The sequence below is a fragment of the Larimichthys crocea genome, chromosome III (assembly GCF_000972845.2).
Source record: "Larimichthys crocea isolate SSNF chromosome III, L_crocea_2.0, whole genome shotgun sequence".
NCBI classification, from domain to species: Eukaryota; Metazoa; Chordata; class Actinopteri; family Sciaenidae; genus Larimichthys; species Larimichthys crocea.
The window spans coordinates 32,607,733-32,633,428 of NC_040013.1; the positions used below are offsets into that span (position 1 = coordinate 32,607,733).

Sequence of the window (25,696 nt, forward strand, 5' to 3'; positions counted from 1 at the left end):
GTGTGAGGGGGTTTGTTGGTGTGTTTTTTTGTGGAGTCTGCGTAAGTCTGATAAGTCAATGAGTAACTGTCTGTAATGTTTGTGGATATCATGTAACTTGCAAAGCCTCAGAACGTGTGGTTTTGAATCATCTTATTCCTCCTGAAGTCTGATATAAACGTAATTTATCACTTTACAGCTCTATATGACGCTTCACAATAGTTGGTTGTGCAGTTACAAAGCCATTTAGAGTCAGTCCAAAGTGCCTTTCTTCACTCAAAGCTAGAACAGTCCCCACAGTTTTCTTGCAGTCACCATGAGACTGTCAATACCACCTCCGACCTTTCTCCGACTCTGCCCTGCCATACACGGCCTCCAGCTCTGTGCAGTCACCTTCTTGTTGTGTAAACAACACTTTCTGTCCGTTGAGATTTTAAGCATGCAACGCTGGTCATGCGCTGCGTGCTGGTCGATGCCACTGCACTGTAACCTTTTTAGAAGAGGATCTTGTCATTGCATAGCCAGCTATCCAAGATGGCCCAGGAGGATACTTAATCTGACCTTTGGTCAGACAAAGATGTTAACTATTGATTATGAGACACCCTGTGTGGTTTCAATTACTTCTATAGATCACTTATCGACCCTCAGTGCTTCAAATGTGACAGCTAATTTTCTGTAAACTGTGACTTGTGACATTTGTTTATATCGGCTGACTGACTGGTACCACAGTCTTTTTTAGGGTTGGAAACTGAGAGCCAGCTGCTAATTTCAAACTGGTTACAAGTTTCTTAGAACCGTGGGATTGCCTCATAGATGTACTGTATTTTGACTTCTGTAGATACATATTAAATGATTCACATCACATATTTTTACTGAGCATTTTCACCAAGATTGCATGGCAATCAGGGACTTTGTTTAATGTGATCTCTGACTGTGAACTGACTTAACGAAGCTGAAGTTTTGAATTTTGTCTTTAAATTTGGCTTAATGGTGTGCTTATGCAATCATGTATATATATTTATACATATACATGTTTCCAGTCATCTTACTGTCATGTCTTGTACCTGGTTGTGTGTTTTATATGTGCATGCTTGTATCTTATGCCGCTGTGCATGGAGCATTTTGTCAAGTAGACTTCTTCTATGCAAATGTCAGTCCCGGCATTCCGGCAAAGGCGTGTTGTGTTCATCAGAACTGTTGTGACTATTTCTTTATTTAGCCGACACGCCTATCTGGTTTCACACCCAAGCATCGGAGAGCATTTCATGCAATAGGTCATAGTGTGATGACTGAGGACAGCCTGGGTGACAAGATCCCTCAAATTAGGAATTGGGTTGTGGCAAATGAGATGACAACACAGCAAACAGATTTATATATGAGCCAAAAAAAGTAACGCCAGATTGCCCTATATTGTTCACACTGTACAGAAATTAAAAGTGTTCTGCCTTTCAGGTTATATGTCAATGTGAAAGGCAGTATTTTTAGTCTGTAAGTAATCTAGGAAAGGAAAATTGCATTAATAGAGTAAGTTGATATAAGGTTTAATGAGGACTGGGATTCAAACTGAAGTGTGACTAATTCAGAACCATCTTTACTGATTTTTTGATCAGATTAAATCATACATTTTCATTTCATTCGATAGATTTAGAGGTTTGTGGTTTTAGGTTGTTTTTTTCTTTAGTTTCAGATGTCTGGTTGGCAGTAGTGTCAAAAAAGTCTAAACGATATCCAACTCTGACTTTAATCTAGACACACAAACGTCTTCAAGATAAGGTTAAATGAGTTTTTCTTTCCATACTACAGCAATCTGCTTAAATTGGAGTGCCTTCTCAGTGGAGATCTATTTCTGCATTAGTCGGGAATACCACAGCAGCTCCAGATCCTCTACAAACAGAGAAATAAAAGATAAAAGAGAAAGATGGGAATCATTCCATTTGAAACACTCATGAACTGCTATCAAATACAGCTTTCTCTATTTTTTATATACCCCCTCTCTCTCGCTCTCTTTCAGTCAAAGTAGTTGCTAGTCACCAGTGTGCTCAGGTGTGCGTACATGTGTGTCCGTGCTAGAGAGATGCTTATGTCAAACAGTGCTGCTGCTATGTTTAAACACGTGGCCTGAATGTTTTGCCTTGCGTTTATGCACCCTTTTGATGGAAGTGCATGCTTCATCAGAATTTCTCTCCCACATCCGCTTTCACGGATTATCTTACTGCTGCAATGTTGGCAAGTTTTAACTCCCTTGTTAACAAAAGAGTAAAATATAACCAAGTGGTAGAGCTGGGAGAATGTGATGACACAAGGTAGGCACAGCGCCTTAGGATTACTGGTTCGCTCACTCACTGTCCCCCCACTCTCTCTCTCTCTCTCTCTCTCTCTCTCTCTCTCTTGTTCATTTCCTTTTCTCTTACCAATGGGCTCAGAGGCATATCTTATATTAAGTATTTGCACTTTAAATGCACAGTATTCCTGTGCCTCTAAACAAATTTGCTTAGGGGATAGAACAGAAGGAAGAAGGCAGAGGATGCAAAAACGCATGCTGCTGCAATGCAGGGGAGGTAGTGAGAGAAATGCAACCTAAATATAATGTCTTTTCTCCATGCTGTAAGTTTGCACTTACGTTGTTGTTTAACAGTAGTGTATTTCAGGAAACAACCACAGAAGCTAAGTGGAAGAGAAGGAAGACCTGACTAAGACTAATGAATGTTATGGAGACTGAGTTTAGTCCCTGAAAGACAGCAGAAAATGTCTTACGATTTAACAATGCACAGTTGGCTACTGTTTAATTTGAATAATAGAAGCCCTCAGCAATATGCATATATCAGTGTAAGTGCAAGGTTATTGAAGATCCACATCTGTCGAACATTTGGCATGTGGGTAATGCTCTAATACTCACATACTAATATTTATATTCAGTTTATGCAACATAGTGTAGTAGCACGTCAAGACTGCTCTCTATGTTCACCAAACACAAACCAGGATTACAGATGATGATGATAATATATGTATTACCTTGTTAGCCTAATTGACCTGGTGATTTCCAAGCATCATGAATACTACGTACATCAATGAATGTGAAAAGTCAGTGTGTTTTATTTGTCATTCAAGATTGTCTCTACAGAGGCAGTGTTTAAGTAAGATTGAGAGAGATGTAGAGAGACAAAGTAAGAAGGAGCAGGGTCCAGTGGGGATTGCATCCCATTATTAGAACCCTCTTCTGACAGAGAATAATGAGGCTGACTGTATTATCTGGGCCACAGAGATGAAGCCTATAGACCACAGCACACCACATGAGGCTAGGACAAAAATGCCCTGCAGACTGACTGAGTTGCATGGACACATAAGGCTGTACAATAAAAGTTGATCCACATTTTCTCCACTCTAATGTGAAATATCTGTTACTGTACAGCCTTATGTGTCCATGTTCATGACATCACATCTATGACCTGTGTCTATCTGTGTTGTGTGTTTGTGTCTGTGCTGAATATTTTGATAAGACTGCACTATATGAAACAAACGCATGCACAGCTGTCAACTTCCAACTCTTTCCCCACTAGGACAGTGTATGGACAGTGTATATGTTTTGTACTCCCGTGCTTCATTTCAAAAGGTTTGGTAACCTTATTTCTTTCCCCTTTCCCACTTTAGCCAGAGAACCTGCTCCTTGCAAGTAAATGTAAGAATGCTGCAGTGAAGCTGGCCGACTTTGGCCTGGCCATTGAGGTGCAGGGGGATCAGCAGGCCTGGTTTGGTAGGTACAGCGGATACAGCAGTTAATCGTGTCTACATTTTATATGTATACCTTACCTAAAGCTATAAAGGGCTCATCAGGACTAGAATGGGTTTCTGTTATTGTCAGTCATAATGATTGCAAAGGTCAACAAGTTTACAGTAGCCTCAGAATGATTATACCTTCACCAAGCATTTTTTAAATAAAGGATAAAGGATAAAAAAGAGTGACATAAGATGGTTCAGCTGAAAGACAGTGGGCGCTACTAGAAAATATTATATCTCCCTTAAGTTTTTAAATTTTCATTTGTGCTTGATTTCTCTGTGTGCACACCCTCTTGTGGTCATAGAAAAGGAATTGTAATGTATGCATTTTATAATGCATTTTATAAATGTTAACTCACAACTAGATTATATTGTTATTTTTTTGTCAGTAACATCAAACGTTTTTGTTCGTACATGGAGTTTAGCAAAGAAAAACTCAGTGGCATGAATCTGTCAGTCTCAGATTAGCACTGTTGAGGCACACGTCTCACGTCTCACCTGGATCCGCTACAAACATCTGTACCCTTCAGTGCTAATGTCTCTTACTTTTCTCAAGGTGAGATTTGCCAATCCTTCACAATGAACTGACCCAAGCCTTGAATGTGTCTTTAAGACATGTGTCCTAGTTGTGGATGAATCACAGAAGATTATCTTGCTTTTTTATACAAGCTGATCCAAGGACAGCTGATACACAATCTGTTCCCTTAAGCATGTCAATCAATCGTGTGTGTGTGTGTGTGTGTGTGTGTGTGTGTGTGTGTGTGTTTTTACTGCAGGATTTGCTGGCACACCGGGGTACCTGTCCCCTGAGGTATTGAGGAAGGAGGCATATGGCAAACCTGTGGACATCTGGGCCTGCGGTGAGTTGTACAGAGACACACACTCATTTACACACTTAACACACATACGGCATTAACTAGATGATTATACACAAAAGAAATCACAAACACTGAAGCACATTTTCTAACAAACTGTGCGTGTATTCTGTGTGTGTGTGTGTCCATATGCATTTCTGTGTGTCTCAGGGGTGATCCTCTACATCCTGCTGGTGGGTTACCCTCCTTTCTGGGATGAGGACCAGCACAAGCTGTACCAGCAGATCAAGGCTGGGGCTTACGATGTGAGTCTCCTTTACTCTCTTCTTTCTCCTCTCCTGCTCTCTCATTTGTCCCCTCCTCTCCTCTCCTCCCACTACCTTTGTTTCTTTTTGATGGTTGTTATGTAACTCAGTCACCTCATTCATATTTCAGGGGGTGCAAGAGAGGAACACTCACCTTAGATCACATTAAGTTCCATGCCAAATGAAAGAGAGAGTGGGTTGCCTGACTCTCTGGCAGGGATTCTGGTCTCACAGGACACAGATCTCAATATTTATGCCTAAACACAACAGGACCTGATGGGTTTTGAATTTTTTAACAAATTGCTTGGGGCTGTACTTGGATTGGCCTTCTAATATTGTTGGAAAACACACCCACATGGGGTGGCTAACATGTTGAAGGAACAGATACTACTGGGTTCATATTTGGCCTGAACCACTGCACCCCCTCTCACTGGACATCATTGCCGTTAATTACCATCAGGGAATTGGTATAAGCAGTGCAGCAAACTTGATTTGTATCACATTTAATACTTAAATATTTCACGTTGGTCTTGTAGTGGTATTTAAAGACTTGTCAGTAGGGATTTTATCAAGACGTTAAGACATGTAGTTTCTGTTTTTCCCTTAAGTTCCCTTCCCCAGAGTGGGATACAGTCACCCCAGAGGCCAAAAACCTGATCAACCAGATGCTGACCATCAACCCAGCCAAGAGGATCACTGCTCAGGAGGCCCTCAAACACCCATGGGTCTGCGTAAGTGTCATGTGCTTGAGGCAGACAAGCAGACAGCATTTATTTTGCTCACACTTTGCTGCACTACTGTGCGGCTAAAAAATAAGTGGTTGGCTAACTAAATTCATCTTGTTTTTTTCTTCCATCTCTGCCTAAACTTCCCCCTATTTGTCCTCCTCATCCTCCTCTTGCTCCTCCTTGTCCTTTTTCTTTTCACAGCAACGGTCCACAGTGGCGTCTATGATGCACAGACAGGAGACCGTGGAGTGCCTGAAGAAATTCAATGCCAGGAGGAAACTCAAGGTCTGTTTGCATGCAAACTCTCTCCCACATCTTCCTCTTCTGCTCTAATAAGCTCTTGTATATTTTTGGCCATCAAAGTATTGTCAAGCATGGTATTTGTTTCTGTTTTCCTGTAATATTTCTGAATCTATTCATTTAAAGGAGATGGCATATGTATGTGCTACCTGACTGTGGTGCTGAGGTTATATGAAAGGTTTAGACCCAAGGTTATGTGAGGTGCATAGTTTCCCATCTTCACTTATTTATTGCTGACATTTTGTTTGGATACAACAGCTTAGCCATTGGAGCACGTCACTATTATCCTGCTGCTTTTGGGCAGGCTTGGCATGGCTCAAATACCAACACATGGTAAACTGGAAGCAGAAACGCAGGTGGCTGCAGGCAAATGTTGGACCGTTCAACCAGCATGCCATCAGCATGAACCAATTGACACTGGCAAGGTTACACAGTTACATTGTAAACAACACAAACAAACACTGGACCAATGATCAGATAATTTAGTAAACAAAAAACAAATAACTCACAGACAGAGGAATCAGTTAATTCTTAAGATAGAAGTTATCTGTCATTGCCAACATTGTTATCTGCACAAAACATCATCAGAAAATCAGCTAAAAGCTTTATATGTATTCCCACACTTATTTTGATCTAGGAATTAGTTTTTCATTGCAGCAATAGTCTTCTATAGTAAGTGCACCATCTCTGCTATAGTTATGACAGAGAGGCAGCTCAATTTAGCTATTTTATTAAGTATATTATCAACCCCCACAGCTCTTAAATACCATGGTCTATTTGCAATTCAGTACCATTTTTATAGCCCTATAAAAAGTTATCAGCTCCAGTTGTAAATGATGTCTCCAGAGAAAAAAAGTGTCAAGATTAGCTGCTTCACTCCTCTCTCTGTCTCTCTCTCCGTCTTCTTTTGAACTTCTGAATCTTTCTCTCTCTCTCTCTCTTTCTTTTTCTGTCTCAATTTGTCAGTGTAATTTCTGGCATGGTTTTATTTGTGGTTACATCTTTCATGGTGAGCAAGAACACTAAGCATGGATCTTTCCACGCTAGATGATGCACTATCCCCAATCTGGATAAGAAACTAGTATAATTTATTGTATTATAACATTAATTTAAAAGTATAATGTTACTATAGTAATATAATGTTTGTATAATATTATATGAATTGTATAATGTTAGTGTATTCATAATAGTATACTATTACATACAGCATAATATTAATTCCAATTGTGATAGGTTATAATCTTTACTCACAGTTTCTGAGCAGATGTGAGTGAAACACTCGAGCCCGTGTTAGCATACAGTCTACACTTCACATTTCAGAGATTATCTGTCATTCAAACATCATCTGTAGTTTTTTGATTGCACTTTTTTCTTTGGATTCGTTGTTCATAAAGTTTGACCTTCTGTGATTCAGTATTTTTTTCCAAGAAAAGCCTATCTTTGTTTCGTTAGAACTGAATTTAAAAGCTTGAATCACCTGGATACTGTTTAAATCACTACTGTGTACATCGTGTTTCGTTTGTTTGAAAATGTCAAAATTATTATGTTACTGGTTTAAGCAATTTAAATTGAATAGCTCTTCTTTGTTTTTTTTCTCTCAGGGGGCCATTCTCACTACTATGCTGGTTTCTCGAAATTTCTCTGGTAAGTGTTGTGTAGACATAATTCTTTAAACCCTCATTACTGTTAATTTACCATTCATATTAATCAATATGAAGTTTATGTACACATGTATACATAAATGTAGGGATTTTATTGCCTGCATGCCAGTTATATTACTATATGCAAATACATATGGCATGTGCCTTTATAAACACTGTTTACAGTAAACATTCAGTGACAGATCTATCTGTCGCTCTTGACCAAATAGATATATATTAATGTTAAGTTTACATAGTTGCCAAAGGCAAAATCACATTTTCATTTCATCTCAGCAACTTCAGTGTTTCCCTTTTTCTTTTTTTCTTTTTAGCTAAATAAATGAATGTGTCTTTTAGACAAAATATTCATATCTTTATTTTAGTTTTTAAAAAAGTTCATTGAGATGACAATTTGGATTTGTGACCCAAAAGCTTCACACTAACTAAACAGCAAAGAACAGGTGTCAGAATTGCATTTTTAGCCAACTTGTAGCTTTCTTACGCAAGTGTTTTTTTCCCCTGGTCTCATTTTCTGATGTGTCGATGTTTGAGCTGAGGAGAAAGTCCCACACTTGACAGTAATTATACCACACTCCCATACTTACCTTTTTTATAATTTGCTCTAAATGTCCTCACTGTGCTAAGGTGCGACACCTAAGACCATTTGAACCTGCAGTATATATACATATATAAAAATATAGGGAAACACTGAATTTGATCAGCAAGCTGTGGATGTGTTTACGTCTGTGTACTTGTCTTTGTATTTGTGTATATCTCTGTCATGGATAGATGACACTATCTTGACGGTTTAACGTTGATTTTAAATATCTGTACGACCGACCTCTTGAGGCTGCATCAGAATTCTACAAGTGGTTTCTTCAGTATTTATCAACCAAACATAACTATCAGTTTCTCTTAATGAGGAATTTTCAGTTGTGGTCAGTGAAATAAGAGCTCATCCTCGAATGATTTTTCAATGCAGCATGCAACAAAAAGTCAGCATTTGTATTAAAGTACAACAAGGTTTGGATGAAGCTTCCTCGGGGGGTAATCATGATACTGGCTGGGAGACTAATTAATTCTTATAACTGTTGAAATTAAGGGCTTTTTTTTCACAATCACAACCACTGAGTCTGTGTTCATGCACAGTATGTCTGTGTTTTGAAGATACAGACATGACTGATGTTTGTGTGTGTGTGTGTGTGTGTGTGCGCGTGCAAGCATGCTGCTTTCGGAAACATAGCCACTGTAAGCTTTGCAATGAGAAATGGTCTTAACATCCGCTAAACAACCACTAAGCTCTTTACACACATTGACCCAGGTGTGTGGCCTGGTTTTGTCTTAAACGTCTTTTTCTTGCTCTCTCTTGTCTTAGGAAGCAGCGCTACATAATAAGTGTGAGGTCATCCAGTGAATGAGTCAGAGAGAGAATGAGAAATAACTAAAAAGTCAAAAATAGAGACTAAAAGATAGAGAGTAAAAGATAGCAATAGCACTTCACGTAACGGGTTACTATATTCTCATCACATAATATAAATCATGTACACAGAGGCGGTTCTATTTATACCTCCACATGTTTATGTAATGTCTTATAGTATTGGTACCATTTAAGGTTATAATGATGAAGTTCGGGTGTACATTAATCATCAATGAAGACGCCAATATGTTACCTTGATGGCAATATGTTGATTTGCAAGATGCATGGATGGAGTACACTGCTGATGGTAAATTAGAAATACCGCTGACAGTTATTAAGGTCAGTGAGCACTAGAAAATTTAACATTTACTAACAATGACTAAACTTTGTCATTATCATCATCATCACCCTAACAATAACACTGTTTTAGGGATATATAGAGACAAAATGCAGGCATCAGATGAAAGACTGAAAGTTTAGATGTGTGACTCTCCCTGACATTTTACTCTGGTGATCCTTCTGTCACAGTAGCGGATACATACTGTATGTGAATTTGTGTCACAGCCAAATAATGTCAGTGTTTTTTGTATATGAATTAATCACCCTCCTCTAAACTAATTAGCCCTATTTGTCTCACCTTTTTCTTTCTTTTCCCCCACCCTTCCCACCTACCACCTGCTGTGTCTCTGACTCACCTCTTCTTTTATTTTCCCCTTCTTTCTAAATGTCACTCCACATTTTCTTCATCTACCCTCATCCACCTCTTTCTCATCTTCCTTTCATCTTGCTCTTTCTCCATGTGTGACTGGGTATTTGACTTTTAACAGTGGGCAGCAGGCAGACCACCGCTCCAGCCTCTGTCACTGCGGCCGCAGCAGCTGTGGCTGCAGCCGCCGGCACCACCGCAGGGCTGGTGGAACAAGGTAGCGTGGTGGCTCATCCAGGGCACGCCACCCCTTTCTCCCTTCCCCTGTCTCTGTTCCTGCCTTGTTCTCCTCCTCCTTCCTCTTCTTCTATTTACCTTCTTTCATTTTTCATCTTCACCCTCCCTCCTTCTTCAGCATGGGAGCTCAGAGCATGATGGCTGACTGTATCGCTAACTCCCATCTCCCATTTAATCATCATCTGCAGCATTAGATACGTTTCCATCTAATTATTGAGCCGGTTTATACAAAAAAAGATAAAATGTGGCAAGGCATTTTTCCATCCACAGGCACAAGCATGTAAGGATTTCAAGGAAGTCATTATTAAAAAAGATATATTTCAGTTTTTATTTGCTCATTCTGTGTTGGTGCTTCACAATTCATAAAGGACTTAGATGGAAGCCCGGCTACTGCTGTCATTTTCCACATCAGCACATCTGTCACCTCTTGTCTGAGATCTGATAGGGTGGCTGCAGTGCCCATTGCTGCTCTGTCATCACCAGTGATGTTCATCCCATCATCATCATCTCTAGATGCAGCCACAGAGCATGGCCTTGACCCAACAAAACTACTGTCCACTCTCTCTTTTTTCTTCTCAATTTTTCCTCCCTCTTCACCTCCGTCACATCACTCCTCCACACCCCAGTTCACCCCATTCCCTATATTCTTTCAATTTCTACCTGGTCACTGTTGTCTCCCAGTTTAACTTTAACAAATTACTCTTTTCCCCCCTTTCCCCTCATCATGTCTCATCTAACCTTTCCCCTCACTCCTCTTTCCCTCTCTCTGTCTTCTTTTCTCTGTCTTATAATGACACTGGAAAGTTTGCCCCTGTCACTTTAAGGATGGAACTGCCCAAAAGCTGTCGGTGAATGCTGCATGGGGCGCTGAACTGGTGCATGCGCTGCAAAACGCAGGGGGGGATTTTGGTGCATGGTGAACACTGTGAAAGATGCAAGGCTGGGCTGGTTCTTATGAAGTTGATGACTTTTTGAAGCTGTTGCTTTCATTATTATTATTATTAAATGTATATATACAGTATATACATACACATATACTATATTTCCTTTATATACAGTACAGTATATACATTAGGAAATAGTGCTATTGCATATAAAGTCTATAGAAACGTGATTTGACACAAATTTGTCTGGGGCGATGCAAATAAGAAAACTTCGCAACAAGCGATTATCTCATGGCTTTAGGAGTGTGCTTTATAAACATAGAAATACAAGAGGAGAAATTAGGGGAGATGAATATAACAGTATGAATCTGATGACTATATAGTTCAGTTAGAAGCAAAAGCAAGCAGCAACCACCGCAGTTCAGTGTTACAAATAAAACACTGACATGCTACAGCCATATCAGCTGTTTAAGGCTAAACCTATTCGTAAAAAATTGGCTATTAATGCAACTGACAGAGCAACATGGGCATGAGTTTTATTTCTGCCCCTCGGCAGATGTAAATCTAATATTTTCTTGCTCTTAGCTGTTGTTTGGTCATAGAGAGAAATATCTACATCCTTCACCAATGCCCTGAGCTTCCCCGAGTGGGCTTTTTGAGGTTTTACAGTATGTAAACAGTGACTTGCAAGAGCAATTTTTTTAATAAATGTCAATCCGACCTAATTTGTTTGTTCTAGGTATGCAGGATTGAACCGCAGGCATAAATGACAAAAAGCGTCACGTGACAGGCCAACATTAAGCTACAGTAAGGAGACAGAAGTAGTGGAAGTGTCCTTGTTTCTGTGGACCACTGGGACTCCACGGTCCTCTCTGTGTCACACAGCCTCCACTAAGCTCCTATCAAATATTTATAGTGGGCTGTCTCCCCCTATCAGCCTCACACTGCCTCACTGGCATAATGGAGGCCTTGTTCTGTCTTGCATATTCATACACACAAATGCAGTCACTATCTACTAGACCTCACCCTATCCTCCTCATGCATGGGTACAGTATCTAAAGTGTCCTGAAAAAGTTGCATCTGCCAGTACTTTTGAGTCCTTAAGTGAATCCATGCCCGTCCTTGCTTCTCCCTTGCAGTGGTGCATCTTGCCTGTTCTTAGTGGGAATTAATATCGGTACTTTTGTTTTAATCTGTTCCTCCTTTCTTTTCTTGCTTCATGTGTAATTTGTGGCAAGGTAAGGAGCGCCACTTGCTTACACCTTTGGTGTAAATCAAGCTACCTTTGATTTTTCAGGTTTCCACCAAGATTTTCTCTTCAAATGGAATTCAAGCCATTTTTAGCAACCCTCATTCTTTTGGGTTTTGTTTAGAAGATCAAATGGCACACAAATAATGTGTGGTGTTTGGAAAGAGTACAGTGAAAAACTCTTCTCACTTTCATTCCTCCTTACTCTTCCTCTCTGCTCTCCTTTCATATCATTTCCTCTTCTACCAAGCCATCAGGGAATAGAAGAGAATGAACTTGACACTATTCTGACCCCATTTCTTTTCCTCAGTAACAACCAGCTTTTGGAAGGAAGAAGAACAGCACAACAATAAACCATGCAAAATCATGCCACTCTCACATTTCTTCAGATTACTGAGAGCTTCTTTATCGCCTTCTTTATGAACTGCTGAATATGCAAACCTCACTTTAGACATGAGATGATATATCTCTGAGGGAGAAAAGTAAAAATCCTGTATCACTCAATCATTGTCCTGCTTTTCAAGTTTTACCAGCTTTAACTTCTTCCACTCTATGTGGACATCGGCATCTGTGGCTGACATTACTGTTTTGGAGGCTGTAGTGGGCTAGTTACTGTAAAAAGCTAGAGTGAAGATACAGGTATCATATGAAACTAGAAGCTCCTACTACTAGAAGTTCCAAAGTTAGGCTAAGTTGGCAGTGTAAAAGCTGGCAGGTCTCAAAGAGGTCCCTTGACCGCTCACCTCAAGATATCTGGATGAATATGTGTTCTATAAATACCCACGAGTCTCACTTTTACAGACATCCCACTTTTTGCTAATCCCATGCATCTTCCGCCAAACACCCTGCAGTTTTTTTGCAGTATAAATGTGTATTTGAATATTTCTGCATACTGGAGTCAAGAGTAAAACAATTGCATAAATTGGGTATGACTGAAAAGCTGAGACTCTTGTGGATTTAATTAGCCCAACTGTATTCATGTGTGATGATCTCCATGGTAACATGGTAACATTTAGAGGATGTAAGACTTCCCTCAGTATATTCACAGCTAGGAGGGTTCTGAGCAGTTTCCCGAAGAGAAGTACTGGTCATCCAGTCGCCAAAAAATACCTAGATATACCCAAAATTCTTAGATACATTTTTATAAATAGGTCCAAAGTGTTTGATACCGAGTCACAGCATGGGTTGTTTATGGTGTTCCTCAAGTTCTTGGTGTGTTTTTTGTTATTGGGAGGGATATTTTATATACATATATATTTTTTTTAAATCAGTTTCTGAATGGTAAATAGTTGTTATATTTTGAACCAACCTAGACAACAACTTATGAGACATAATGAGTGCATGGAAATATGAATCATATTCTTCATTAATAATGTATTATATGCATTTTTTTCTAATTCTATAGTGTATGCTACACTTTTCTTGCTGCTGTTATAAGTGAATTCCCCCATGGTGGGATGAATAAAGTATATACCTAATCAAATCTAATTAAGCATTATACATTTTGCCTATATAAAACACAATATTTATTACATATTTATGAGTAGAAAACACATTACTGAGCATACAGATGATGACAAAAAGACGACAAAAATATGTAAATTATAAAGAGCAGTGGAGTGGAAGAGGTCGAACAAACTAATGCATGGTGTGTATGTCTTTTTGTTTTGTTTTGTTTTGTTTTTCACTTAAAAGGGCCGAACCAGGCCTCTACTAGACTTTTAACTGGCCTCCTTGTGATTGGACCTTTGTTCCCTGTAATCACTGAAAGGGGGAACAGAAATCAGTGAAATTCAAGCTTCTCTTGAAAAGTCAATGGAGCTTAAAGGCTTGTTTGGAAAGGAAAGTGAGAAAATCAGAAATGAGCTATGTCTCATATTCAGGGAGAGAGAGGAAAGACAGAGAGAGAAAGAATGAAGGAAAGACAAAATTAACAGACCACCAGAAATAATGTTTTATGTAACATGGCTAGCTGCTGATGTGATTGCATTCGATTATACTTCAAATTGCACTCAGCCCCTTTAAAAAGTCCCAGTAAGGATAATGTCTTGGACCCATATTAAGTTTGCTTGTGTATTCTTTGTAATGTAGCCATACTCATAGAAACTATAGAGAACGAATCAGAGGAATTTCTTACCATATAGATCTAATCTAACCTTACCGTGGTTCTTATACTGCTTTTATTTTGCCTTTTTTTGTCACAAAAATCACTTTTAAACTTTTACCGAAGAAAAATCTGAATTTACAAATTACAATTCTGTCTAATTATTGGAATCAAAATACTTGGAAAATCAAATCCCAAGTTATGGCTAGGATGCCTATGTCTTTTATTTAGCTCAGACATGAAGAAGATGAGTTTCTTTTATTTTGCTGATAAAGAAAATGTTGAACCATTAACCATTAGAGACACAGCCACAGAGAATCAAAATATAGATTTTAGCTGTTGGACATGTATAGTAGCCAAGCAGATAATTGGAAATGTAAAGCTCACCACTTCCTGTCTGCCTGAGGCCTTTTCCTGTATGTCTGTGTCCTGGGTTGGAGTTGTACAGTACCAACAAGTCTCCTAGTGCATTGTTGACAACCTTTAAGCAGTGAAATTATAAACATTTGCTCATCTAATCACCTCGACATCTGGTGTCTTGTGAGTGTTAATCTTCTGCCTACTGTAGACACACCCACAGCCTCCACCAGCACAACATCACAGAGAGTTTGGCTCTTATTTTGGCACCCCTCTGGGTGAATCTATCTGATGCAATCGGACCACCTTGCTCTCCGTGCTTTAGCAGTGCAGTGAATGCTCCTGTGGACTGTCTACTGTTGTCTACATACAGTTTCCACTATTGTAAGAGATTATGGGTATTATGCTCATCAGAGACCTGCGTCTACAATATCATTCTTCCTCTTCTAGCCTCCTTCCACATTACCCTTCATTAGAGAGCAGACTGAAGACTAATCCTCCTTAAGGCCCCCACAGAGTACTTTAAGGCAGGGCTTACTGATGGGCTTTTTCCTTGTAGCCATGAAGGGACTGTGGCACAAGAACTGACATGTACCAATAAATGTTATTTCACTGACAACAATGTATTTGAAAAAACAAAGCACTGGGTTGTGACCCTAGACCTGTGTAGCTATTCTCAAGATCGACAGGGAAAGTAAATATGGTAATGGATATTGAGTTCAAAAGCAACACTGGAATAATTCCAAGTCCATTTTTGGTCTTTAGCATTGAAGAGCGTGGGACCCGAATGGTATCCTGCTAGATCTATAAAAGCCCTAACATCACTCTAATGCACCTATTTAGCTGACAGATCGTGTGGTTGCATAATGAGCTCGATACACACAAACGTCTGCGTTGATTTCTGGCACACGTTCATTTTTAGAAGACATCTTGGCTGCACAACATCACTAGAAAAAAAAAGGATGTATTTGTGGATTACAACACACATGAGCACCAAACTTTTCCATCATTATTTGGTCGTACAACCTGTCTGTCACCAAGCATATTATTTGTGAGATTTTATACAACATGTTGTTTTTGGAGACCAGACATGGTGAGTCACAGTGCATTTGTGAAACACAATTTAAGTTTAAGCACTTTATCCAAAACTTTCAGCCTAAGGTGACTACAGAGGTCAATAAAGAGCATTTTTATGAAGTTAAAAGAACATAATATCTTAACTTTAGGTTAAAGATGTAGCAGTTACTGTGATTCAGTGAAAAAAAATTATTGTTGCTTAACTTCTCTGCTTGGCCTTACCTCTGACAGGTTATTTTCTCCTGTGTTTGTCATTGCAGCAGCTAAGACCTTGCTCAACAAAAAGGCAGATGTCAAGGTAAGGATCATCACAGGACTACCCTTTGCTTACTTTTTCCAGAGCTATAAACTCTGCCTCTTTTTCTTCTTTGCTGTTTTTCTCTTCTTAGCTATTTACTTCTTTCCTAATCTGGTGAATCTCACTTCTGCCTGCTGTAGCTTTTTTTTTTTTTTTTTTTTTTTTTTTTTTGTCTCGTTCATGTTGTGTACGTCATACTCTCGTTGGATGTGTTAGTTCTTGTGATATATGTGGAGCTGCTGATTTTTCTGTTGAGTTTGGCACACATATATGGCTGTGTAAAGCAGAGATATTGAGATTTATTTTTCTAAAAGGCCACAGCCAGCATGTGTCTGTGTATATGTATGTGTATGTGCATCTGTGTGGCTTATCAGAGCACAGGCCTTAAGTAGCACACCCCTCTAAAAGCACCCTTTATTTTGTTTTGGTATTATTCAGCTCATTGCCACCTCTCCATCTCCATTATTAAATGTAACCATCTGTCAGCCCTCCTTATTCATTTTTTCATCACTTCCTCCTGCTTCTCATCTCTCCATTTCTGTCTCTTCCTCCTCTTTCAGTGCTTCCTTTTCCTGCTCACCCCATCTGGTCTTTAACCCCACATTCCTGTTCATCCTTTAATGAAGATCTCTCACCATCCCACGCTCGCACACACACACACACGCACTTGCAGTAACACATCCCACACACAGCTTCCACCAATGTGTTTATGCATGATAGTGTGTGACAAAGCGTAGAACATGGTGTACATGCAAACTGATGCGTTTGCTTCTTAGCATTGTTCATTATGTTCATCAGAGCTTTGCACGTTCAGGTGTGTTTTTGTGTGTACATAATTGTGAGCGTGCGTGTGTATACGTCACATCTGTTTTGTCAGTTTGAAAAGAGAATGAAAGCGTAATTGCGGTTGTGAGGATGCCTGCACATCCAGAGTGTGTAGGTGTCCACATCTGCGGTGTGCTTGTGTGCATGTGCAGCAGGGTGTGTGTGTGTGTGTGCGTGCGTGCGTGCACATGGGCCCCCTCCTCTTTCTCCCTGCTCAGTTGGTTCAGCAGGGAATGTGACTCCGGTTCCAGGAATAGCTGCCAGTCTGGACCCTGGAAACTCAGACGACAGAAATAGACGCTTACTTCCACTGCGGTGCACTCATTGCCTAGCAACAGGCTCCCCGCACACTCGCCCCAAACCATTTCTGAAAGCGCCTTCTTCGCTCGCTGCCGTCCCTGGTCTCCTCCTTCTCTCCCTCTTCTCTTGTTTCTCCTCTGTTTCTTCCCTCCACATGCCCTTTTTGTTCTCTTTGGCGACTCTGATCTCCTCTCCTCGGCCTCTCCTTCTTCTCCTGCTGGTTCATCAATGTGTAACGGCACCTGACGTTTTTCAGCTGTAGCACCTGCTGAGCTCACACACGCTGTCTCTCAACTACAAACCACTGTCAGCCTCGCATGCTGCCAGCTACTTCTCATGAAAGCCACTCCAATCGGTGTTTTATGCAGTGTTGTTATATTTATAACACACATTGTGTCTTTTTAGCCTTTTTATCTGGCTAATAATTAATGCTACATGTAATAACTTTTTTGATTTGCGATTTTAAATTTAAAGTGAATTCTGGGCAGAGGCTTTTGTATTCAGACAGAATCTTTTATGCCTTTGTCTTGCTCCTTGTTGCCCCAATTGTTCTCTGACAGAAGAACAGTGGGTCATGGTTTTGCTGCCTGCACGATTCTTCTGATTCTTCCTTATGTCCTGATGACTTCATCTTCAGCACCTTCTTGTTTACTTGCGCCTCCTTGGAAACATTCCTTCTTCTGCTTTGTCCATGCTGCCTGGAAAAGTCTGACCCTTTCCTTATCAAGGATTGAAAGCTGCAATACCATCAAAATCAAGTTTTGGTTTAGAGTGACAGATTTTCTCGTATACGTTGTACCAGTACATTAACTTTTTGTCATTGGTTATTTTATCTTTTTCCTCCTTCTTCTACCATCCATCCATTCATCTGCCCATTCATCAATTAATGCATCCATCAATCGCCTGAGGACAGAAACGCAAGTCCAGCTCTACTGTCCAGTATATGGTGAGCATGCTATTTATGCATTTGCCCAGTCATTCCTTTTTTTTTGCTCACTTGTTATCTCCTGTGTTTGTTTTATCCACTTTCGCCCTGCCTTTTCTCCATTGAAGTATTAATCAGTCAGCTCAGGTGTCATGCAGGCATTTCATGGGACTAATGCTCACCTGTACAGGGAGTGAATCTTTGGCAACTCCGCAGCACTATGTTAGAAATTACCGAAACTTAGAAGTTAACATGAGCAGCGATGGATAAAGAATAAATACAGAGAGAAAGTCAAACTTCAATGCCAGGCAGAAGTCACAGCCTTGTCCCTTGCACAGTAAGGCTACCCCTGACATTATTCTGAGAACGTAATGGAAGCAGGATGTTTTAGTTCCATCAGAGTTACTCCAGGGATGCTGCTCCAGATCTGTCAGGGGTACGCTTTTAGAAATAGAGGCAGCCCTTGTGCTTGTAGTTTTGATACAACTCTTCTGTCATGCATGTACTTCAAAACAAAAAGGAAAAATAAAAGTAGGTGGGGACATAATTGGTCCCGGTACCACCTCTTAGCACTGAATACAGCACCTGACCTTTTTTTTTATTCCAGGTAAGTGAATTGGAAAGGAATTTGACCCCTTGTTTTTGCCTTCAGGCACCTTCGTTTCCCTGTCATGTCACTTTTTTTTACATACCCATCAACCCTTCTGCACCTCTTCCTCCTTGCCCACCTGTGAAAACCTTTACCCACTCTCTCTGTTCTTGGTAACATCATTAAGCGGTATTGATTGGGTAAAGATGTGTGATCTCTTCTCGACATATATCCTCTGCTGTACACACTGAATTGTATAACTGTGTTGAGGCTTTTGGCGTTTAGCTCTGGACTACAGTTGTCTGCACCACTGGAGAACTGGTGTCATCATGCCAGTTTTTTAACTGCCATCCAGGAATACAAGGGGATTTCAGCCCACAGACATTCATGACGCAAATGCTGAGTTGATGCAAACAAGCTTTGAGTAAGCCTTCTTGCCCTCTAACCATTACTTTGGTGAGGAATACATTTCCTGCTCTGCAGAGGCAGCAGAGTGATTGCTGGAGCGTCGGTTGGGTTTAATGTATGTGTGCGTCAGTGTTTGTTTCGACGTGCACATGTGTGAGTGAAAAGTCTATACAGTATGTCAGCTTATTGTCATCTTAAACCAGCTTTAATTTTTTTATGGCTACTTTATGTGTGTATGCATTGTGTTCTGTGTTTGTACTTGTGTGTGCTGCTCTATAAGCTCTCCTCCTCTCCTCCTCTCCTCTCCTCTCCTCTCCTCTCTTGAGTAAGTCCAGTGGCTTACACATTTCATATTATGGTCAACATATGCACCCATACACATACACACTACTTTATTTTTCTTACTATTTATTTCATCTTCTGGTCTTTTTTAAATCGTACTTTCTTTTCATTCAAATTCATGTAGAACCTGTGATACAAGACAGTTCTCTCTCTTCGAAAGATTTCTTTCCCCTTTTAACATTCACACCATTTGAAGGCGTAATTACATTACAAATTATCCATGAGCTCTGTCACTGACTAGCAGAAAGTGCTTCAATGTGTTTTATGTAATAGTGGCTGACTTCTTCGAGTGAGTCACTCTAGTGATTCACATCCGCATCCAGGACTCATTTAGCTATTTCAAGTTTTCGAAACAATATTACAAATAATGTAATGTAGATTTAATGCAAATGTCATTATGATTGAACTAAGCTATAAAGGACTGGCCCCTCTTTGATGTGCAGTCTTCAAAGGAGCATTTGATCATGGCTTCTAAAGGTGATTCATTACGGCCAAACAGCATGGTTGAATTGTTGCGATGTGGGCTCTTTGGCAGCGGAAGTCGCCAGTGACAACATGATGTCATACACTGACACCCGCCCCCTCATGTCACCTGTCAGAATTACAGATCAGTCTTGTGAACGAATATTTTAGGCAACCCTTTCAACCCGTCTACCGGACTCCCCGGCTACACAGAAAACAGTGGTCATCTTGCTGTGCCTGTGGGGACCTTCAGTTCGGTTTTAAATAGAATTTGGTCATTTTAAATTACACACCTATTGCAAACACTAAACCAAACCCTAAACCATGCTGATGTTTTAATTTCTTTTAAGAAGGTCATTCATCATTTATCACAGTAGAAGTTTTTTTTTTTTTTTTTGACAGTAGTTTAATCTAAAGAGAATAAAGAAAACTGCAACCTGGACAGTTATGATAAGACATGGAAGTGTTATTAAATGTAGTTATTTTTAGCCTAAACCTAAAATAACCTCCTTTCATTTTTTTTTTTTATTCTAACTGAAAAGATGTGATAATTAACCAAACACCAAGGTGAAACAGTTCTCGCTGTTATAGGAATACACACACTTATATTTAAGAGAGCACATACACGTGCATGGACACCCTCGCAAAGTCACGTCGAGCTGTTGTTAACACTTTTGTTGTGTCTCCTCCCTTTCCTCTCCTTTCCTGCACAGCCCCAGACAAACAGCACCAAAAACAGCATAGTCACCAGCCCCAAAGGAAACATCCCTTCACCTGCTCTGGTATTTACCTCCTAAGCCACACCTTCAGCTGTGTGTGCGTGTCAGTCTATCCCACCTCCTGTCTGTCCTTCAAGACCCCTACCTTCACCCTACCCGACTCCCCTAGTCCTTCACCTTTGTCTGTTAATCCTCTTTGTGTGTCTTGTGGATTGTGGTTGATCTTTGCCGAGCCGCTGCAATGGCCACATCATCTGGAAAGGTCTTAAAACAGGAGGAGGTGTCAGGAAACATTTTCCCATGGAAGGTGTGAATGCTATGTGACTTGCACTCAGGTTGATATTGTGGTGCCATGTCATTTTCTCTGTCCGTGAAAGTTTGCCAAAGAGGAACAGACAGCGAATGCCTGCTAGAGCTGTCACTGCAATTTACCCCCTCCTTCCTATCTGTGCCTCTATAGCGAAGCGGTTCCCTGCTGTGTGAGCATCACAGTTCAGATTGTCTACAGATTGTCCTTCCAGCCAGATAACACACCAGCTTATTTCAGAGAGTAATTTCTTCTCTTCTCTTGATGGGTGGTAAAATCAGTGAAACCTACATCTATTAGATCTTCTGGCACATGGTCACAAACCACTTTTATACTTTTACTTGGCTTCAGGCCTCCAGGGGATATTTCTAAGTTGTTTTCTTGTAATCTGTGTGTAGAATTTTTTTTTTATGTTTACAATCATCATTTCTAGTTATAAAATGTATATTAAATTTATATTAATGCTGACACTTTTGCAAAGGCTTGTGGTTTCCAGTCCAACTGCTTTACAAAGTAAGAGTAGGATCAACCTGTAAAAGCCTGCATGGTCGGACATCTAAGCCATGTACATTTGTCTATAGACATCATGGGATAACTACATAGCTATCAGACATGCAGGGACATTTGTTAACATCAGAATTTTTTTTCTACACACTAGCATCATGTTATTCTAATGACCCAATTTCCTTGTGAAATCCCCTCTGTGCATATGGTTCACATTAATCATGCAATTATTTTAGTTGTTTTCCAGCAGTGAGGTACATTTGCAAGTATGTTAGAGCGTAATGTTTCTGACACTATTTCCTACCGCACATTATTTAGCCAGAAGAGGTGCATTATATCATGTCATTTATATGCCCAGGCCAGGGGCCATAAATCACTGGCAACCAAGTCTGAGATGCCACACTAATGATCTCACCAGCTTAGACATGTAACACAGCTGAGGACTTGGGCAAGTTTGGGTTTGCTCCTTGGAACTGGTGCAAACTAAATATAGCTTGGTCACACTGGCTATACAAAGCTCCATCTAAGCATGTAATGATAATACATCATGTCAAGGCTGTTGGTCAGTGAGTCACAATAACCCAGTGGTTACAGTGTTGATGGTGTGTATCACCAGCAGAAACCTAGCCTCGGCTTGACACAGTGTTAAGAACCAGCCCCCTGCTTTCAGTACCTTTGTTAGGGAAGACAAAATGCAGAGCACACTGCCATACACACCGATGGAGCAACAGGTGCTGCCACATGAGCATATTTTTATGATTTCAGCTTTAGTAAGTGTGTCTCTGTTTTTTATGTGGCCATGCATCTGATATTAGCCTAAGCCTCAGTCCACTCTGCACATGTGCAGGCATACTCTCTGCAGCAGCACTTGATAGGGCAATGTACGTTCATGTGCTTAAGAAAGAGAAAGAGTGAATGGAAGTGTGGGCACAACCACAGAGCAGAAGAGTTTTTTTCTGAAAGAGAGTGAGGGTGGGGGGGTCTCCATGCCGTTGCTAGGGATTTGAGCAAGTTACTGTTTAGCCAATTGGTATGTTCACTCCTTCAGTACAGAGCTGCGGAGCCATGGAGAGACACTCCACTCATTTATATTTGGCTTGGCTCTATTTATATATCTTATAAATGAAATAATGTAACTTAGCTGCACTACTAGACCGTCCTAGTAAGAGCAGCAGTCGTAACGTAAGTCCAGTCCAGTCCATGTGTAACACTCAAACTCTTCCCCATCTGATAATATGATGCCATCAGTGCTCGCCCCCACCTTCTAATCTACAAACCCCAAGTACTTTGTTCTCACTCACCGTCATCTCCCAAGTTGCCACCAGTGCTTGTTGCCTTGGGTGACAGTTGCCCTGACAACACCACCATCATCACCAGGGAGAAAGCTGATGATTGGCCATTACAGGGGTGTCACTTCCAGGGGGTGGGTTGGGTGGGGGGCGGATGCTGCAGAGAATATGAGGGTGCAGGTGATGGTGGGTTCTGATTTACTGTACACCAAATGACACATTACAGTTTCTTAGCAGACTGTGGACATATGTATAAAAGATCCATTCTGATCAGCAACCATCAGCTGTTTAGGGAGACAAGCATGTAATGCTGCTGGGTTTGTAAGTCATAAAGGTGGAGTACCAGTGTTTGAAAGGAGCCACTTATTGGGGTAAAAATAGAACAGAAATTGTAATATAAGATGCTGTAACTTACTGTGTTCTAAGTGGAAGTGATAGATTATTTTTAGCAGGAATAAAGTTTGGGGTTGGAAGCAGAAGAAATAAAAAAGTGAAAAGTTATACTGTACATCTAATCTTGTGGAGTAACTGATTTCAGATTGAATTTCTTTTAGAGAGTGCAGCCAGATATGATCCCAATATCTGCCTGGCAGTGTTCATTGTTTCTGTTGAGATGAGTGTGAAGGAACCAAATGTTTTCATCTTTTCATCTTGTGGGGCAACTTAGTCTTTTGGCTGGGTTTGCCACTGCCTTGTAAAATGTTGTGACTCTTGTTTATGTATTGTAGGTATGAGCTGGCTGATTTTCTCTTAATTGTTATATGCAATTTCCTTGTTTCCGTACATATTTGCAACATGTAAGGGCATCGGAGTAAATTTAGAATTATGCATGCACAGCAGGGCAGTGCAGAAACAAAGAGCACCCGTGTTCAGTAAAGTCTGAGGGAAACTTCATGTTGTCCCTTTTCTTAGGGACTGTACTGACTTTATCTGTGTGTGTGTGTGTGTGTGTGTGTGAGAGAGAGAGAGAATTGGTGTGGGTACTGGTGTGTTCATGACAGACACTTCACCCTAAGTTTCAGTGCTGTCTGATGTTGGCGTGCGTGTGTGTGCCACATGTACAGAGAACAGAACTCCAAATTACGGTTTTCAGCTCATCCACCCACTCACTTCATTTTGGAGGATTCTTCCCCGTCTCCTTTGTCAACTTTAACAAGCACTTTCTCTTCATCCAACTTTCATATCCCTTTTTTTTCCTTTACACTTTGTCCATCTCTATCTACTTTTATGTCACAATCTTTTTTTTTCCTTCCTTCCCTCTCTCTCCCCCTTTCTTTCCTTTCTCTTGTGTATTCCATGTTCCTCCATCTCCCCTCCTCCTCCTCTTCTTCCTCCTCCTCCTCCTCTTCCTCCAGGAACCTCAGACAACCGTCATCCATAATCCAGTGGACGGGATGAAGGTATACATCATTCCCCAGTCCTGAACTATTCTTTATCCTCTTTGTCATTCTCCTCTTCTTCGTCATCTTCTCTTATCCTTTGATCCTTCTTTTTATCATGCCTCATGCCTCAGGAAACAAGGGGTGGATGGGACAGTGAATGTTGCTAATTAAAATCCCCATCAGTGTACATGAACAAGTGTATATAATTAGGGAATTTGGGTAATTACAACAGTACCTCTCTTTTCTTAAACATGGCATCAGCAGTGATATCACCAGAATAATAAATGAACAAAAATAATAGACTCAGAGGTTTGGGTCTCATATTTGAGATGCTTCTTTCTTGTCTTGCCATTGTTCTGTGTTCTTTGTTCAAACAAGGCGTTGTGCAGCATAATGAGCAGTATCACTAATGATTTTATGTAACATGTAAAAACAACATCTTTTACCAGATGATAGAATCTAGATCTGCGCTCTGATATATTGTAGTGTAAAGATATTATATATTTATTATTGTCACAGATTTTTGGTCTTTCTGCCCTATCACCTATTATCCCTTATAAATGTAGTGATGTGGTGTCTACAGTTAGTGCGAATGTGTCTGTGTTTAGAGGTTGTGCATGAACCTGCATGACTTTGCAGTAAGATCCCTTCCTCATAGGTATGACTGAGCATTTATTATGCCTCTGTGGGTGTGCGTGTGTGTGTGCGCTACTATGTTAGCTCAAGTTGTTTCTGCTGAGTTGTAATGCGCACAACTCAACCGGGAACATAACTTTCCAAAGCCACATTCAGGTTTTGCATCACAACAGAGTGACCTTTGTCTTATATTTTGGGCAAACCTCACAGACAGAAATGCATCATGGTTGTTATGTCATCAGATTGTGAACAACAGCAAGTCTCTGACAGTCCGCACAGAGTCCTGGGTTAAAGCAGTTTATTTGATATCCATTTGCTCACTTAGTTTGGTCCATATGGGCATGTGAGACAGATTAATTTTAACCTTTGTGAGCCCATAATAATGTCAATTTTGTTCAGGACATGACCCAAAACACAAGGTTTAATGAGTTAAGTAATGGTATGTGACTGGACATCCTGGCATTGCAGAATAGTAGCGCAAACGTAGAATAGTGTCAAGACTGTATGGCTTAATATATAGACTGAGAAATGTATTTAGTATAAACACCAGTGAGGTAACGTGGACAAATAAGTGTATCATATTTATGTGGGTCATTTTTTACAAGCCTTCGCTTGCCTGTCATGTGGCAGGATGAAACAAAAGGAATAAGATGCAAAATGCCGCAAATAAAACCTCTTCATGATTCAGACCAAACAAACAAACTGTAGGTGTGATCACACTTTTAGTGATATTTCCAATATACGAGGATGCTTGCCACAATTCTCTTTGTCACACACACATAAACTTCTTCACTCGTTCCTCTCTTCAGGTCACCAGCTGCTCTTTAGGAGGTTATGAAACCACTTTTGTGCTTTGTGCTCATGATTATGTTCGTGCATGTGTGCGCTTCTAATGAGGTCACTGAGTCTCTCAACTCTCTGCATGTAGGGGGAATTCATCTGCTAATTGGAAATCAGAAAGCTAAGTTCTCCTCTGGTGAAAAAGACCGAGGAGAATGACAGCCAGTCAGACAGAAAGGTAGATGGATAGATTGTGCGATCTAAAGCTTTGCTTAAGAGGACAACTAATTGGACTTTGAGATCCATATTAGATGGAAGTAGAAGAAATAGATGGATGGAGCGTATCCCATTGAGTTTC

The 25,696-nt window shown here is 40.3% G+C and overlaps 1 protein-coding gene across 18 annotated transcripts in view; it reads left to right on the forward strand.

Moving 5' to 3' along the window:
- Window positions 1–25,696, forward strand: part of camk2b1 (calcium/calmodulin-dependent protein kinase (CaM kinase) II beta 1) — a 63,084-nt gene that overhangs the window by 24,305 nt on the left and 13,083 nt on the right. For 5 of the 18 annotated variants that reach the window (XM_027278365.1, XM_027278364.1, XM_027278382.1 and 2 more), the window contains 10 exons: window positions 3,628–3,730; window positions 4,530–4,613; window positions 4,779–4,873; window positions 5,482–5,604; window positions 5,803–5,886; window positions 7,503–7,545; window positions 9,786–9,881; window positions 15,836–15,870; window positions 20,435–20,503; window positions 23,896–23,940. In XM_027278365.1, the coding sequence (XP_027134166.1) occupies window positions 3,628–3,730; window positions 4,530–4,613; window positions 4,779–4,873; window positions 5,482–5,604; window positions 5,803–5,886; window positions 7,503–7,545; window positions 9,786–9,881; window positions 15,836–15,870; window positions 20,435–20,503; window positions 23,896–23,940 (777 nt within the window). Of the gene's footprint in view, window positions 1–3,627; window positions 3,731–4,529; window positions 4,614–4,778; window positions 4,874–5,481; window positions 5,605–5,802; window positions 5,887–7,502; window positions 7,546–9,785; window positions 9,882–15,832; window positions 15,871–17,908; window positions 17,942–20,434; window positions 20,504–23,895; window positions 23,941–25,696 lie in introns of all 18 variants that reach the window. The other 13 variants (XM_027278369.1, XM_027278368.1, XM_027278379.1 and 10 more) reach the window with 5 other exon arrangements.